General features: G+C 36.4%; 1 protein-coding gene across 6 annotated transcripts in view; it reads left to right on the top strand.

The window, feature by feature from the left end:
* Window positions 1–12707, top strand: part of LOC134728364 (complement factor H-related protein 3) — a 141685-nt gene that overhangs the window by 14679 nt on the left and 114299 nt on the right. For 2 of the 6 annotated variants that reach the window (XM_063598065.1, XM_063598070.1), the window contains 2 exons: window positions 407–583; window positions 867–1049. The exons of 1 other annotated variant lie outside the window; for it this stretch is intronic. In XM_063598065.1, coding sequence (XP_063454135.1) covers window positions 407–583; window positions 867–1049 — 360 coding nt within the window. Of the gene's footprint in view, window positions 1–406; window positions 584–866; window positions 1050–4117; window positions 4315–12707 lie in introns of those variants that run through there. 3 more of the 6 variants (XM_063598086.1, XM_063598079.1, XM_063598082.1) reach the window with 2 other exon arrangements.

Here is a 12707-nt window from a genome sequence, read left to right as displayed (position 1 = left end):
TATACACCCTTACTGTTAGTAAATCGTTACATAACTACATAAATGGTTACATTAACCTTTAAATTCACAAAATGTTATCGTCTTTAAAATAATATATTGTAGCATCATATTAGTAGACTTTAATAACAGCCAATGAGATTTTTCACAAATAAAAATAGGTCTGACCAAATGTTTCCAATATATTTTCACAGGATTTGAATGATAAGAAAGAATATACAGAGAGAAATATATTTAACTATTGTAATTATTATAGCACAAAAAGCACTGATTGTCAGACTGTTTTGAATAGTACTTAATTTATTAGCACACACTGATTGGTAAATTTTATCCCTACAATGGGTCTTTCTTAGTTGAGTTGTGCATCGCATGGCATAGAAAAGCAACCCTCAATTTTATTTTGTTTCAGAATTTTGTGATATGCCTGTTTTTGAGAATTCCAGAGCCAAGAGTAATGGCGTGCGGTTTAAGCTCCATGACACATTGGACTACGAATGCTACGATGGATATGAAATCAGTTATGGAAACACCACAGGTTCCATAGTGTGTGGTGAAGATGGGTGGTCCCATTTGCCAACATGTTATAGTAAGTATTTTATTCAAGTATTTTTTATTAGAATTAAATAAAATAATAGACACCTACATATGTATACGTACACATATGTGTGTACATATATGTACATACATATGTAGTCCTCCTATGAGTGTGAATTATCTTGAGACTTTAAAAAAAAAAACAAGGTTGAAAATGCAAATGTCTTCCTAAGAAATCAAATAAGATACAGTTAAGAGTATATAAAAAGCTTTATTTAGAAAGTTTCCAATAAGACTATTGATTTTTCCCCACATATAAAGTATTTTTTTTTCAGATTCTTCAGAAAAGTGTGGGCCTCCTCCACCTATTAGCAATGGGGGTACCACCTCCTTTCTACTAAAATTGTATGTGCCACAGTCAAGAGTCGAGTACCAATGCCAGTCCTACTATGAACTTCAGGGTTCTAATTATGTAACATGTAGTAATGGAGAGTGGTCGGAACCACCAAGATGCATACGTAAGTTCTTAAAATTCTAGATCCGGAGAAAATCAGAGTAATAAGTTTGATATTTGCTTTTTTATACTAGAATTTTTATGGGTTATTACCCTAGAACTGTGTTCACAAATAGCTATTCTGCTGAATATTTGCCTTTCAGATCTTAATATACAAGTGTATAAGCTTGGAAAATTCCATGTAAACAATGACCAAGTTTCTTTTTTAAAACAGGAATGTCGGCCTGGGGTGGTGGCTCACGCCTGTAGTCCCAGCACTTTGGAAGGCCGAGGCAGGCAGATCATGAGGTCAGGAGTTCGAGATCAGCCTGACCAACATGGTGAACCCTGTCTCTACAAAAAATACAAAAATTAGCCAGGCATGCTGGCATATGCCTGTAATCCCAGCTACTCAGGAGGGTGAGCCAGGAGAATCATCTGAACCCGGGAGGCAGAGGTTGCAGTGAGTGGAGATTGCGCCATTGCCCTCCAGCCTGGGTGACAGAGGGAGACTCCGTCTCCAAAAATAAAAAAAATAAAAAATAAAAAATAAATAAATAAAACAGAAGAAGAAGAAAAGAAAAAGAGAAAAAGAAAAAACCAAGAATGTTCAGAGTCTTCAATTTGTTAATGGATACAATGAGTCTTCAAGAATGACATCCATTTATTGCGCACATATGAAATATGGCATCTCAGCTTAACACCAGTAATCATTTTCACATTATTAACACTGAGATAAAGAGTTTTCAAACAGTTCTGAAAACATTGTTTCAAAAAACCACTAACTGGTAAACCCTACTTGAAAACATGAAATTTTTCCTGATAGAACACATAGCTGGTTAACACTGAGAAGTTCTTTCTCTGATTATTATTCTTACTTATATTTTATCAGTATTCCTAGCAAGAAAGAAAGAAATTAACGAAACTTCAGCCATTTCCATAACCCATTGCTTTTCCATTTTTACCTTATTCTCCTCTTCCCTTACACCAGAACCAAAATGAATACACTAAAAACCCCTCAAGCCGGTAATATAGGTATACTTCCAGAATTTTGTCCCCCAAGTACTATGAACTTGAAGCAACACAATTCAAAAAATATAAGCCACAATGATTATGGCAACAACAAGAAAACCTAAAAGAAAATTTGCCACAAGTTTCTACTAGCCTATGAGGTAGAGCCCTGGGATACCCATCAGTCCCTGCATGTCAGATAACCTATTCCTATCACAGCTCTTAAACTATAAGTTCATGAGTTTTTCAAGTGCTCAAGTTCCTAAGTACAGGATGATACAAGCAGTTCTTTTCTGTGACGTGACTCATTTCCTTTATTTTGATGCTATGCTACCTTTTACCTTTCATATTGACTGATGACGCTGATATTTTGGCTGATCTTACAATGGGCTAAACCTTAATTACTGTCCCCTACTTAAGTATCCACTTCTGTAGATGATCATGTCCAAGTTTGAGCTCCAAACTATGCAAGTGGCAAGACTGAAGAAGAAATTAGTATCCTCAAATCAAAATAGTTTACAAGTATCTTCAAACTTGATTTCATAGAAAAGTGTTAGGTTTCAGAGATAAATTCTGAGTCTCAAATTTGATTGAATGAGGAGATGGACACTCCTAAGATGGGTTTCACAGCAAAAGCATTACCTCTTCTCACAATCAAGAACAGGAAAGGATTATAATTATCTGAAGATATAAGATCAGTTCTATGATACAAGCAAGACTTTCAGTCTTCAAAACTAAGGAAGCAAAGAGCATTCAAGCACAGAATTCTAGGGAAAAAGGCAACCTTATGGAAAATATTACATATACATATGGCATATTAAAGCAATGAGGAAAACTTTCCCAGGCAGCAGGAAACTTTAGAAAGTTTTGGAAAATATGTTTGGAGAAGTATTTACAGTTCAAATAATATTTATTTTTGAATTGTAAACAGCCCCTGAATGTATTGAAGAGATCTTAAAAATTTTTGGATTTCAAAAGTGATATGTACTATGTTAAGAAATTTATTTAAGTAAGTACTTGAAAGATGTATTAAAATATGATTGGGGAAATTTCTAAAGAAATGCTAATGCTAATAAGGGCTAAACGAGAATGCAGAATACTTGAGTCAAAAGAAGAGATAGGTGAGTGAATGATATCATCAAAAATGAAAAGCTTGCTATGTAAGAACTGACACTTTTATCATGTAAGAATTAGGCTTAATACCTAGGGTATGGGTTGATAGGTACAGCAAACCACCATGGCACACATTTACCTATGGAACAAACCTGCACATCCTGCACATGTACCCTGGAACTTAAAAAAAAATTATAAATTTTTTTACAAAAGAATTTTATAAAAGAAAACCCATATGTGGAAGTAACATTATCTTACTGATTTTACAGATGAAGGCATAGTGAGATAGAGTAATTTGTCCATAATCATGTAGGGATTCATATTTACTCTGTGTGCTTATCCTTGCCTCTCTTTAAAATAGAAAATGAAGATGACAGGGATAGATGATGGTGATAGAGAGAGAGATAACTGATAGATATTGAGGTATATGTATGTATGTATGTATGTATGTATATATAGTTTCATTTTAATAGATGACTATTAGAAAGATTATACCTTTCTACAGTTCTGTTTCTACATTGTGGGCATAAGAGAAAAATACAAACATAGAATTAAATTAGCAAAATGTGAGTACATTTGGAGTGCTTGTAGTCACGGCTTGTCGAATGGGGGAAAGGAGGATAAGTAACCATGACTCCAATGGAACATGTTAGCATAATCCTTTTTGATATGAAGTCACTAGGGTGGACACAACATGTTTTAGGGAAGAAGAGTTCAGCCTCTAGAGAAAGACTGCCAGGGTTCACGTTTATCACCTCACCTGATGATCTCTGCTGTGACGTTGGGGAAGTGCAACTGAACTTATTATATTTGTGAAATGCTAAAGTCAGTATGTAGCACAAGTTAATAACTATTAACTATTTGGATTATTTTATAATTTTATTTTATCCTAAACTACTCATTAGGATGCATTTTATTTGCTCATGAAAGAGAAGATTATGATTGTTAATTGTTTTTTTCTGCTTTCAGATCCATGTATAATAACTGAAAAAAACATGAATAAAAATAACATAAAGTTAAAAGGAAGAAATGACAGAAAATATTATGCAAAAACAGGGGATACCATTGAATTTATGTGTAAATTGGGATATAATGCAAATACATCAATTCTATCATTTCAAGCAGTGTGTCGGGAAGGGATAGTGGAATACCCCAGATGCGAATAAGGCAACATTGGTACCCTAAATGTATGTCCAACTTCCACTTCTTCCACTTCTCAGTCTTATGGTCTCAAAGCTTGCAAAGATAGCTTCTGATATTGTTGTAATTTCTACTTTATTTCAAAGAAAATTAATATAAGAGTTTCAATTTGCAACTTAATATGTTCTCAAAAATATATTAAAACAAACTAAATTATTGCTTATGCTTGTACTAAAATAATAAAAACTACTCTTATATTGGACTTCTTATCAATGAATTAGTAAGTATAGTAAGTAAGTAAGGCAGACAGCTGAATGGCTTTCTGCATATTGTATAGTATACCTAGACATAGAAACAAAATGACTTGGATTTTATTTGGGGAAGTAATAATACCATAAAATTAGATATTAAAATTAGATATTAAAAAAAAGTGAAAATAAACACACTATAGTATTCCCTTATTGCAGCCATGGTCCTCTAGACGCAGTTAACCAAATAGGGTCATTTTTATTAAAAGTAGTGTTTCCTGCCAAACACTGACATTACATCATTATCATGATTTAAAGGAAATAGTACTAAAGAAGGTGAATTATTATCATTTTCCTGTGAAAAAAGAAAAGAGGTTTTGCTAACCCTTTCAGAGCATTGGGAACACAGCCAGAAGTGCATTAAATGTATATATTAACTTGGGCCATGTTGACACTTTAGGATGCTGAAGCCAGGTGCAGTGGCACACGCCTGTAATCCCAGCACTTTGAGAGGCCAAGCTGGGAATCATCAGAGGTCAAAAGTTCAAGACCAGCCTGGTCAACACGGTGAAACCCTGTCTCTACTAAAAACAGAAAAACTAGCTGGGCATGATGGCGTGCACCTGTAGTCCCAGCTACTCAGGAGGCTGAGGTGGGAGAATCACTTTAACCAGTGGGGCAGAGGTTGAACTGAGCCAAGATAGTGCCACTGCACTCCAGCCTGGGCAACAGACTGAGACTCTGTCTTAAAAAGAAATAAATAGGATGCTGAAAATTCCTATTTAAGGAAATAATTCTTTTTCTGATTTGTTTAAGGCTACATTTGTATTTTCTTAATACAAATATTTTGAAAGTTTCTTCATATATGGTTTTTGCATTTCTTATTAAGTTTTGCTTCAGATTTTTTTTTTGTCTTTTCTCCTGTTAATTGCCTTCACTCTCTGTTCTGTACTTTTCTTTGTATATAAGGAGTTTTTGAAAAGATTGTATATCCCTGTTAACAAATTGAAATCCCTATTCACTTTAATAGATTTTTACCCCCAGTTAGCATATGGTTAGTGAGAAGTTGCAGGGTAAGAAGAAAACAATGTTCCCTTTCCCAACACTTTTCCTGATTATAGAGAAAAAAGCATGAACTTGTATAATGATCTAGTCCTGTACAGAATGAGAAATATTAATTGCTAGACTGAGAATGTTTTGGTGACTAAAGCTAGGAATAACTTTTTAAGACTGAAGAATGATATAAGCTATCAAATCTAACTCAGTTTTCAAATAACAGGTTTGCAGAGACTGGAGAATAAAAAGTAAAAAATTGTTTTATTAATTCCAGTGACTAATTCTACTTCATCAACATATATCATAAATAAAATTTCAAAAATAATTGCTGATATGGTTTGACTGTGTCCCCACCCAATTCTCACCTTGAATTATATAATCCCCATGCATCAAAGGTGCAAGCCAGGTGGAGATAATGGAATCATGGGAGCAGTTTCCCATACCCCACTCATGGTAGTAAATACGTCTCATGAGATCTAATGGTTTTATAAATGAAAGTTCCCCTGGACAAGTTCTCTTGCCTGCCACCATGTAAGATGTACCTTTGCTACTCATTCACCTTCTGCCATGATGGTGAGGCCTTCCCAGCAATGTGGAACTGTGAGTCCATTAAACCTCTTTCCTTTATAAATTACCTAGTCTCAAGTATGTTTTTATTAGCAGTGTGAGAATCAACTAATACAGTAAATTGGTATTACACAGTAGAGTGGGGTGCTGCTGTAAAGATAACCAAAAATGTAGAGTGACTTTGGAACTGGGGAACAGACAGAGGTTGGAACAGTTTGGAGGACTCAGAAGAAGGCAGGAAGATGTGGGGAAGTTTGGAACTTCTTAGAGAGACTTGTGAAATGGCTTTGACCAAAATGCTGATAGTGATTTGGAAAATGCAATCTAGGCTGAGGTGGTCTCAGCTAGAGATGAGAAACTTGTTGGGAACAGGAACAAGGTGATTGTCACTATGTTATAGCTCAGAGACTGGTGGCATTTTGCCACTTCCCTAGAGATGCGGAACTTTGAACTTGAGAGAGATGATTTAAGGCATCTGGTGGAAAAAATTTCTGAGCAGCAAAGCGTTCAAGAGATGACTTGGGTGCTGTTAAAAGCATTCAATTTTATATATTCACAAATATATGGTTTGGAATTGGAAATTATGTTCAAAGGGAAGCAGAGCATAAAAGTTCAGAAAATTTGCAGCCTGATGATTTGATAGAAAAGAAAAACCCATTTTCTGGGGAGCAATTTAAGCTGGCTGCAGAAATTTGCACAAGTAATGAGAAGCCAAATGTTAATCACCAAGACAATGGGGAAAATGTCTCCAGGGCATGTCAGAGGTCTCCAGGGCATGTCAGAGGTCTTCAGGGCAACCCCACCCATCACAGGCCCAGAGGCCTAGGAGAAAAAAATGGTTTTGTGAGTAGGGCCCAGGACCATGCTGCTTTTTGCAGTTTCAGGAGTTGGTGCCCTGCATCCCAGCAGGGGCTAAAAGGGGTCAACATAGAGCTCAGACCATTGCTTTGGATGGTGCAAGCCCCAAGCCTTGGTAGCTCCCATGTGATGTTGAGATTGTGGTGCACAGAAGTCAAGAATTAAGGTTTGGGAACCTCTGCTTAGATTTCAGAAGATGTATGGAAATGCCTGGATGTCCAGCAAATGTTTGCTGCAGGGGTGGGGTCCTCATGGAGAACCTCTGCTATGGCAGTGCAGAAGGAAAATGTGGGGTGGGAGCCCCCACACAGAGTCCCCACTGGGGCACTGCTTAGCGGAGCTGTGAGAAGAGGCCCACTGTACTCCAGACCCCAGAATGGTAGTTCCACCGACAGTTAGCATCGTGCACCTGGAAAAGATGCAGACACTCAATGCCATCCCATGGAAGCAGTCAGGAGGGAAGTTGTACCCTGCAAAGCCACAGGGGTGGAGTTGCCTAAGACCATGGGAACCCACCTGTTGCATCAGCGTGACCTGGATGTGAGACATGGAGTCAAATGAGATCATTTTTGAGCTTTAAGATTTGACTGCCCTGCTGGATTTTGTACTTGCATGAGATCTGTAGCCCCTTTGTTTTGGCCAATTTCTCCCATTTGGAACAGGTTTACTTACCCATTGTCTGCACCATTGTCTGTACCATTGTATCTAGGAAATAACTAATTTGCTTTTGATTTTACAAAGGGACTTGCCTTGTCTCAGATGAGACTTGAGACTGTGGACTTTTGAGTTAATGCTGAAATGAGTTAAGACTTTGAGAGGCTTTTGGGAAGGCATAATTGGTTCTGAAATGCGAGGACATGATATTTGGGAGGGGTCATGGTGGAATGATATAGTTTGACTCTGTGTCTCTGCTCAAATCTTACCCCATGTTAAGGGCAGGGCCATGTGGAGATAATTGAATCATGGGGACTATTTCCCCATATTGCTCTCATGGTAGTGAGTAAGTCTCACAAGATCTGATGGTTTTATAAATGGGAGTTCCCCTGCACAAGCCCTCTTGCATGTCACCATGTAAGATGTGACTTTGCTCCTCATTTACCTTCCACCATGATTGTGAGGCCTCCCCAGCCATGTGGAACTGTGAGTCAATTAAACCTCTTGTTTTAATAAATTACCTAGTCTCAGGTATGTCTTTATTAGCAGCATGAGAACAGACTAATATGATTGCCTTAGTTTCCTAAAATGGTACAAAAATAAATGGCAGGAAACCACAACTGTAGGAGCAACAAGCAATATCATCAGGAAGAGGAAAATAAAATGTGATATAAAAGCATCAGTGGGGTTATTAAAGAGAAGAGTATGCACCTAGCAAAGTGAATTGGTGTGATAGATAAGAAATTTGGTGTAGTGGGTTTTCAAAGGGAAACCATAGAGAAATGAATGATTACAGAGATTATTAATCTGGAGAATAAACCATAAAAATCTAAGTCTAGGGAAGAAACCAGTACAATTGCAATAAGTACAATCTTCGAAATGTTCTTACATTCCTTTCTAAACAATTATTCCTAGTGTATAGCTTAATGTGGTTCCAGGCAAAGTGAGAGATAAAATCTCACAGAAACATAATCTAGCCAATTGTTTTTTAATTATAAGACTAATGAACAAATCTTACAAATCTTTAGGCAGGAAAATAAAAATGACTGAAAATGAAATCTTAGGGAAAATAGAATGATTGTTATATTAAAATGTAAATATAGTGGGTGTGATATTTATCAAGCAAAATAGCTATTTATGGGCCAGACATAGTGGATCATCCTGTAATCCCAGCACTTTGGGATGCTGAGGTGAAAGGGTTGCTTGAGGTCAGGAGTTTGTGATCAGCCTGGGAATCACAGCAAGATCCTGTCTATAAAAACAAAGAAAACTAATTAGCTGGGCGTGGTGGTGCATGCCTGTAGTCCCAGCTACTAGAGGAGGATGAGGTGGGGCAATTGTGCCACTGCACTCCAACCCAGCGACAGAGCCAGTCCCTGTCTCAAAAAGAAAATAAAACAAACCCCCCCATTTATTATTCATTAATTTGTGCCTAGAAATCAATTGTTTTAACACACCCATTAAGAATCATTATATGCCAAGTCTTTTATCTAGATAGGAAGCACATTTTGAATTTGAAAATACTATTGCTTGATATGAAGTTAATTATAACTTCTTTGAAGATACAATGCAAACACAAAATTCAGAATACAAAAATATGTAGACAGTATGTTGTTAACAATAAGGGAAGAAAATATAGTGGGGAGATTGGCAGGAAAAACAAGACATTTTGATTTTATCACTTTGAGGTTTCTTCTACTTAGCAGTTATTTTATTTATTTATTTATTTTTAATTTTGTGGGTACACAGTAGGTATATATATTTATGGGGTGTATGAGGTATTTTGATACAGGCATGCAATGTGAGATAAGCACATCATGGAGAATAGGGTATCCATCCCCTCAAGCATTTATCCTTTGAGTTACAAACAACCCAATTACACTAAGTTATATTTAAGGTATACTATTAAATTATTGTTGACTATAGTAGCCTTATTGTGCTATCAATTAGTAGGTCTTATTCATTCTTCTAATTATTTATTTGTACCTATTGAAAATAGGTACCCACCTCCTCCCTGACACCCCCAACCACTGCCTTCCACCACTAGCCCCTTGCCTCTGGTAATAACCATTCATCTACTGTCTATGTCCATGAGTTCAATTCTTCTTATTTTTAGATCCCACAAATAAGTGAGAATATGTGAAGTTTGTCTTTCTGTGCCTGGCTTATTTCACTTAACATAATGATCTCCAGTTCCATCCATGTTGCTATAAATAACTAGATCTTATTCTTTTTTATGGCAGAATACTACTCCATTGTATATACGTACCACATTTTCTTGATCCATTCATCTGTTGATGGACACTTAGGCTGCTTACAAACCTTAGCTATTGTAAACAGTGCAGCAACAAACATAGGGATGTAGATGTCTCTTCCATATACTGATTTCCTTTCTTTTCAGTATATGCCCTGCAGTGGGATTGCTGGATCATATGGTAGCTCAATGTTTAGTTTTCTGAGGAACCTCCAAACTGTTCTCCATAGTGGTTATGCTAACTTGCATTCCCACCAACAGTGTACGAGTGTTCCCTTTTCTCCATATCCTCCCAAGCATTTATTACTGATTTTTGGATATAAGCCATATTAATTGGAGTTAGATGACATCACACTGTAGTTTTGATTGGCATTTCTCTGATAATCAATGATATTGAGTACCTTTTCATATGCTTGTTTGCCATTTATATGTCTTTCTTTGAGAAATGTCTATTCAAATCTTTTGCACGTTTTTAATTGGATTATTAGAATCTTTCCTATAGAGTTGTTTGAGCTCCTTATATATTGCGGTTATTCATGCCCTGTCAGATGGGTACTTCACGAATATTTTCTCCTGTTCTGTGGGTTGTCGCTTCTCTTTGTTGTTTCTTTTACTGTGCAGAAGAAGATTTTTAACTTTATGTAATCCCATTTGTTCATTTTTGTTTAGGTTTCCTGTGCTTATGGGATATTGCCCCCAAAATTTTTGAACAGACCTATATCCTGGAGATTCTCTGCAATGTTTTCTTGTAGTAGTTTCATAGTTTGAGGTCTTAGATTTAAGTCTGTAATCTACATTGATTTTTTTTTATATGGTGAGACATAGGGGTCTAGTTACATTCTTCTGCATATGAACATCCTGTTTTCCCAGCACCATTTATTGAAAGACAGTCTTTTCCCCACTGTACATTCTTGGCACTCTTGTCAGAAATGAGTTCACTGTAGGTGTGTGGATTTACTTCTGTGTTCTCTATTCTGTTCCATTGGTCTATGTGTCTGTTTTTATGCCACTATTATGCTGTTTTGATTACTATAGTTGTGTAGTATAATTTGAAGTCAGGTAATATGATTCCTCTAGTTTTGTTCTTATTGCTTAGGATAGCTTTGGCTATTCTGGGTCTTTTGTGGTTCCATATACATTTTAGAATTGTTTTTTCCTACGTCTGTGAAGCATGTTATTGGTATTTTGACAGTGATTGCACTGAATCTGTAGATTGCTTTAGGTAGTATGGACATTTTAACAATGTTGATTCTTCCAATCCATAAACATAAAATATCTTTCCATCTTTTTGTATCCTTTTCAATTTCTTTCATCAGTCTTTTATAGTTTTCATTACAGAGCTCTTTAACTTCTTTATTTAATTCCTAAGTATTTCACTTTATGTGTGGCTACTGTAAATGGGACTACTTTCTTGATTTCTTTTTCACATTGTTCACTGTTGACGTATAGAAATGCTACTGATTTCTGTATGTTGATTTCATACCCAGCAAATTTATCAAATTTATCAGTTCTAATAGTTTTCTGGTTGAGTCTTTAGGTTTTTCCAAATATAAGATCATATCATCTGCAAACAAGGATAACTTGGTTTCTTCCTTCCCAACTTGGATGCCCTTTGTATTCTTCTCTTGCCTGATTGCTGTAGCTAGGACTTCCTGTATTATGTTGAATAACTATGTAACAGTGGGCATCCTTTTCAAGTTCCAGTCCTTTGAGGAAAGGATTTCAGTTTTTCTCCATTCAGTATGATACTAACTGTGTATCTGTTGAATACAGCTTTTGTTACTTTGAGGTGTGTTCCTTCTATCCCCAGTATTTGAGGGTTTTCATCATGAAGGATATTGAATTTTATCGAATGCTTTTTCAGCATCAACTGAAATGATCATATGGTTTTTATCCTTCATTCTGTTAATATGATGTATCACATTGATTGACTTGTGTATACTGCACCATCCTTGCATCCCACAGGTAAACCCCATTTGGTCATGATGAATGATCTTTCTAATGTATTGCTTAATTCAGTTTGCTAGTATTTTGTTGAGGATTTTTGTATCGATATTTATTAGAGATTTTAACCTGTAATTTTCTTTCTCTTTTTTGGGTGTGTCTTTGTCTAATTTTGGCATCAGGGTAATACTGGCCCCATATATTCCGCCAGCATCTGCCATACCTCAGTACCATATCAGAAAGAAGGAGCCTAGAGTATTATTCTGTTTCTCTGGGATGTTCTCTCACATACATGCATTCCCTCATCATTGGTCACACTTTTTGCCATTTTCTGTTTACTATCAATCTTAACCAAGCTTAGCATCTGTGGATGGAAGTCCATAGGGGAGCTATAATACCCACCCATAGAGTGCAGCAATAGCCCCTTGCATCAATAGCCTTTCCAGAACTTCCCTCTATGAACATTCCCAATAAGAAAAAGTACAGTTACAAATATAAAATATGGAAGGAGTATCTCTACCACTAGTCAGGGGGCAGCATCTAGGCAGTCTTAGTTTAGTGAGAGAAATAATCATTCCTCAGCCCATTGTCCCTTTAGTAATGTACACTTAAATTCAGAGGACTTGAAGTAATGTTTTCAGCTGCAATGACTTCTTGTGGTAAAATCTGCAGCTGTAATTCTAAATTGGTAAAAATGGATCTGGCAAAACAGAAACAGTTTACGGGGTTGGAAATATGTAAGATCTGACCATTCATGGCATTTGCCATAATCCATGTGTCTGTACATCTCTAAGCATTGCCTTTGGGATAACCACTCAATTCTTTCAAACTTCCAGAT

Source organism: Pan paniscus, chromosome 1 (genome assembly GCF_029289425.2).
Source record: "Pan paniscus chromosome 1, NHGRI_mPanPan1-v2.0_pri, whole genome shotgun sequence".
Lineage (NCBI taxonomy): Eukaryota > Metazoa > Chordata > Mammalia > Primates > Hominidae > Pan > Pan paniscus.
This window is presented reverse-complemented; position numbering and strand designations above follow the sequence as displayed.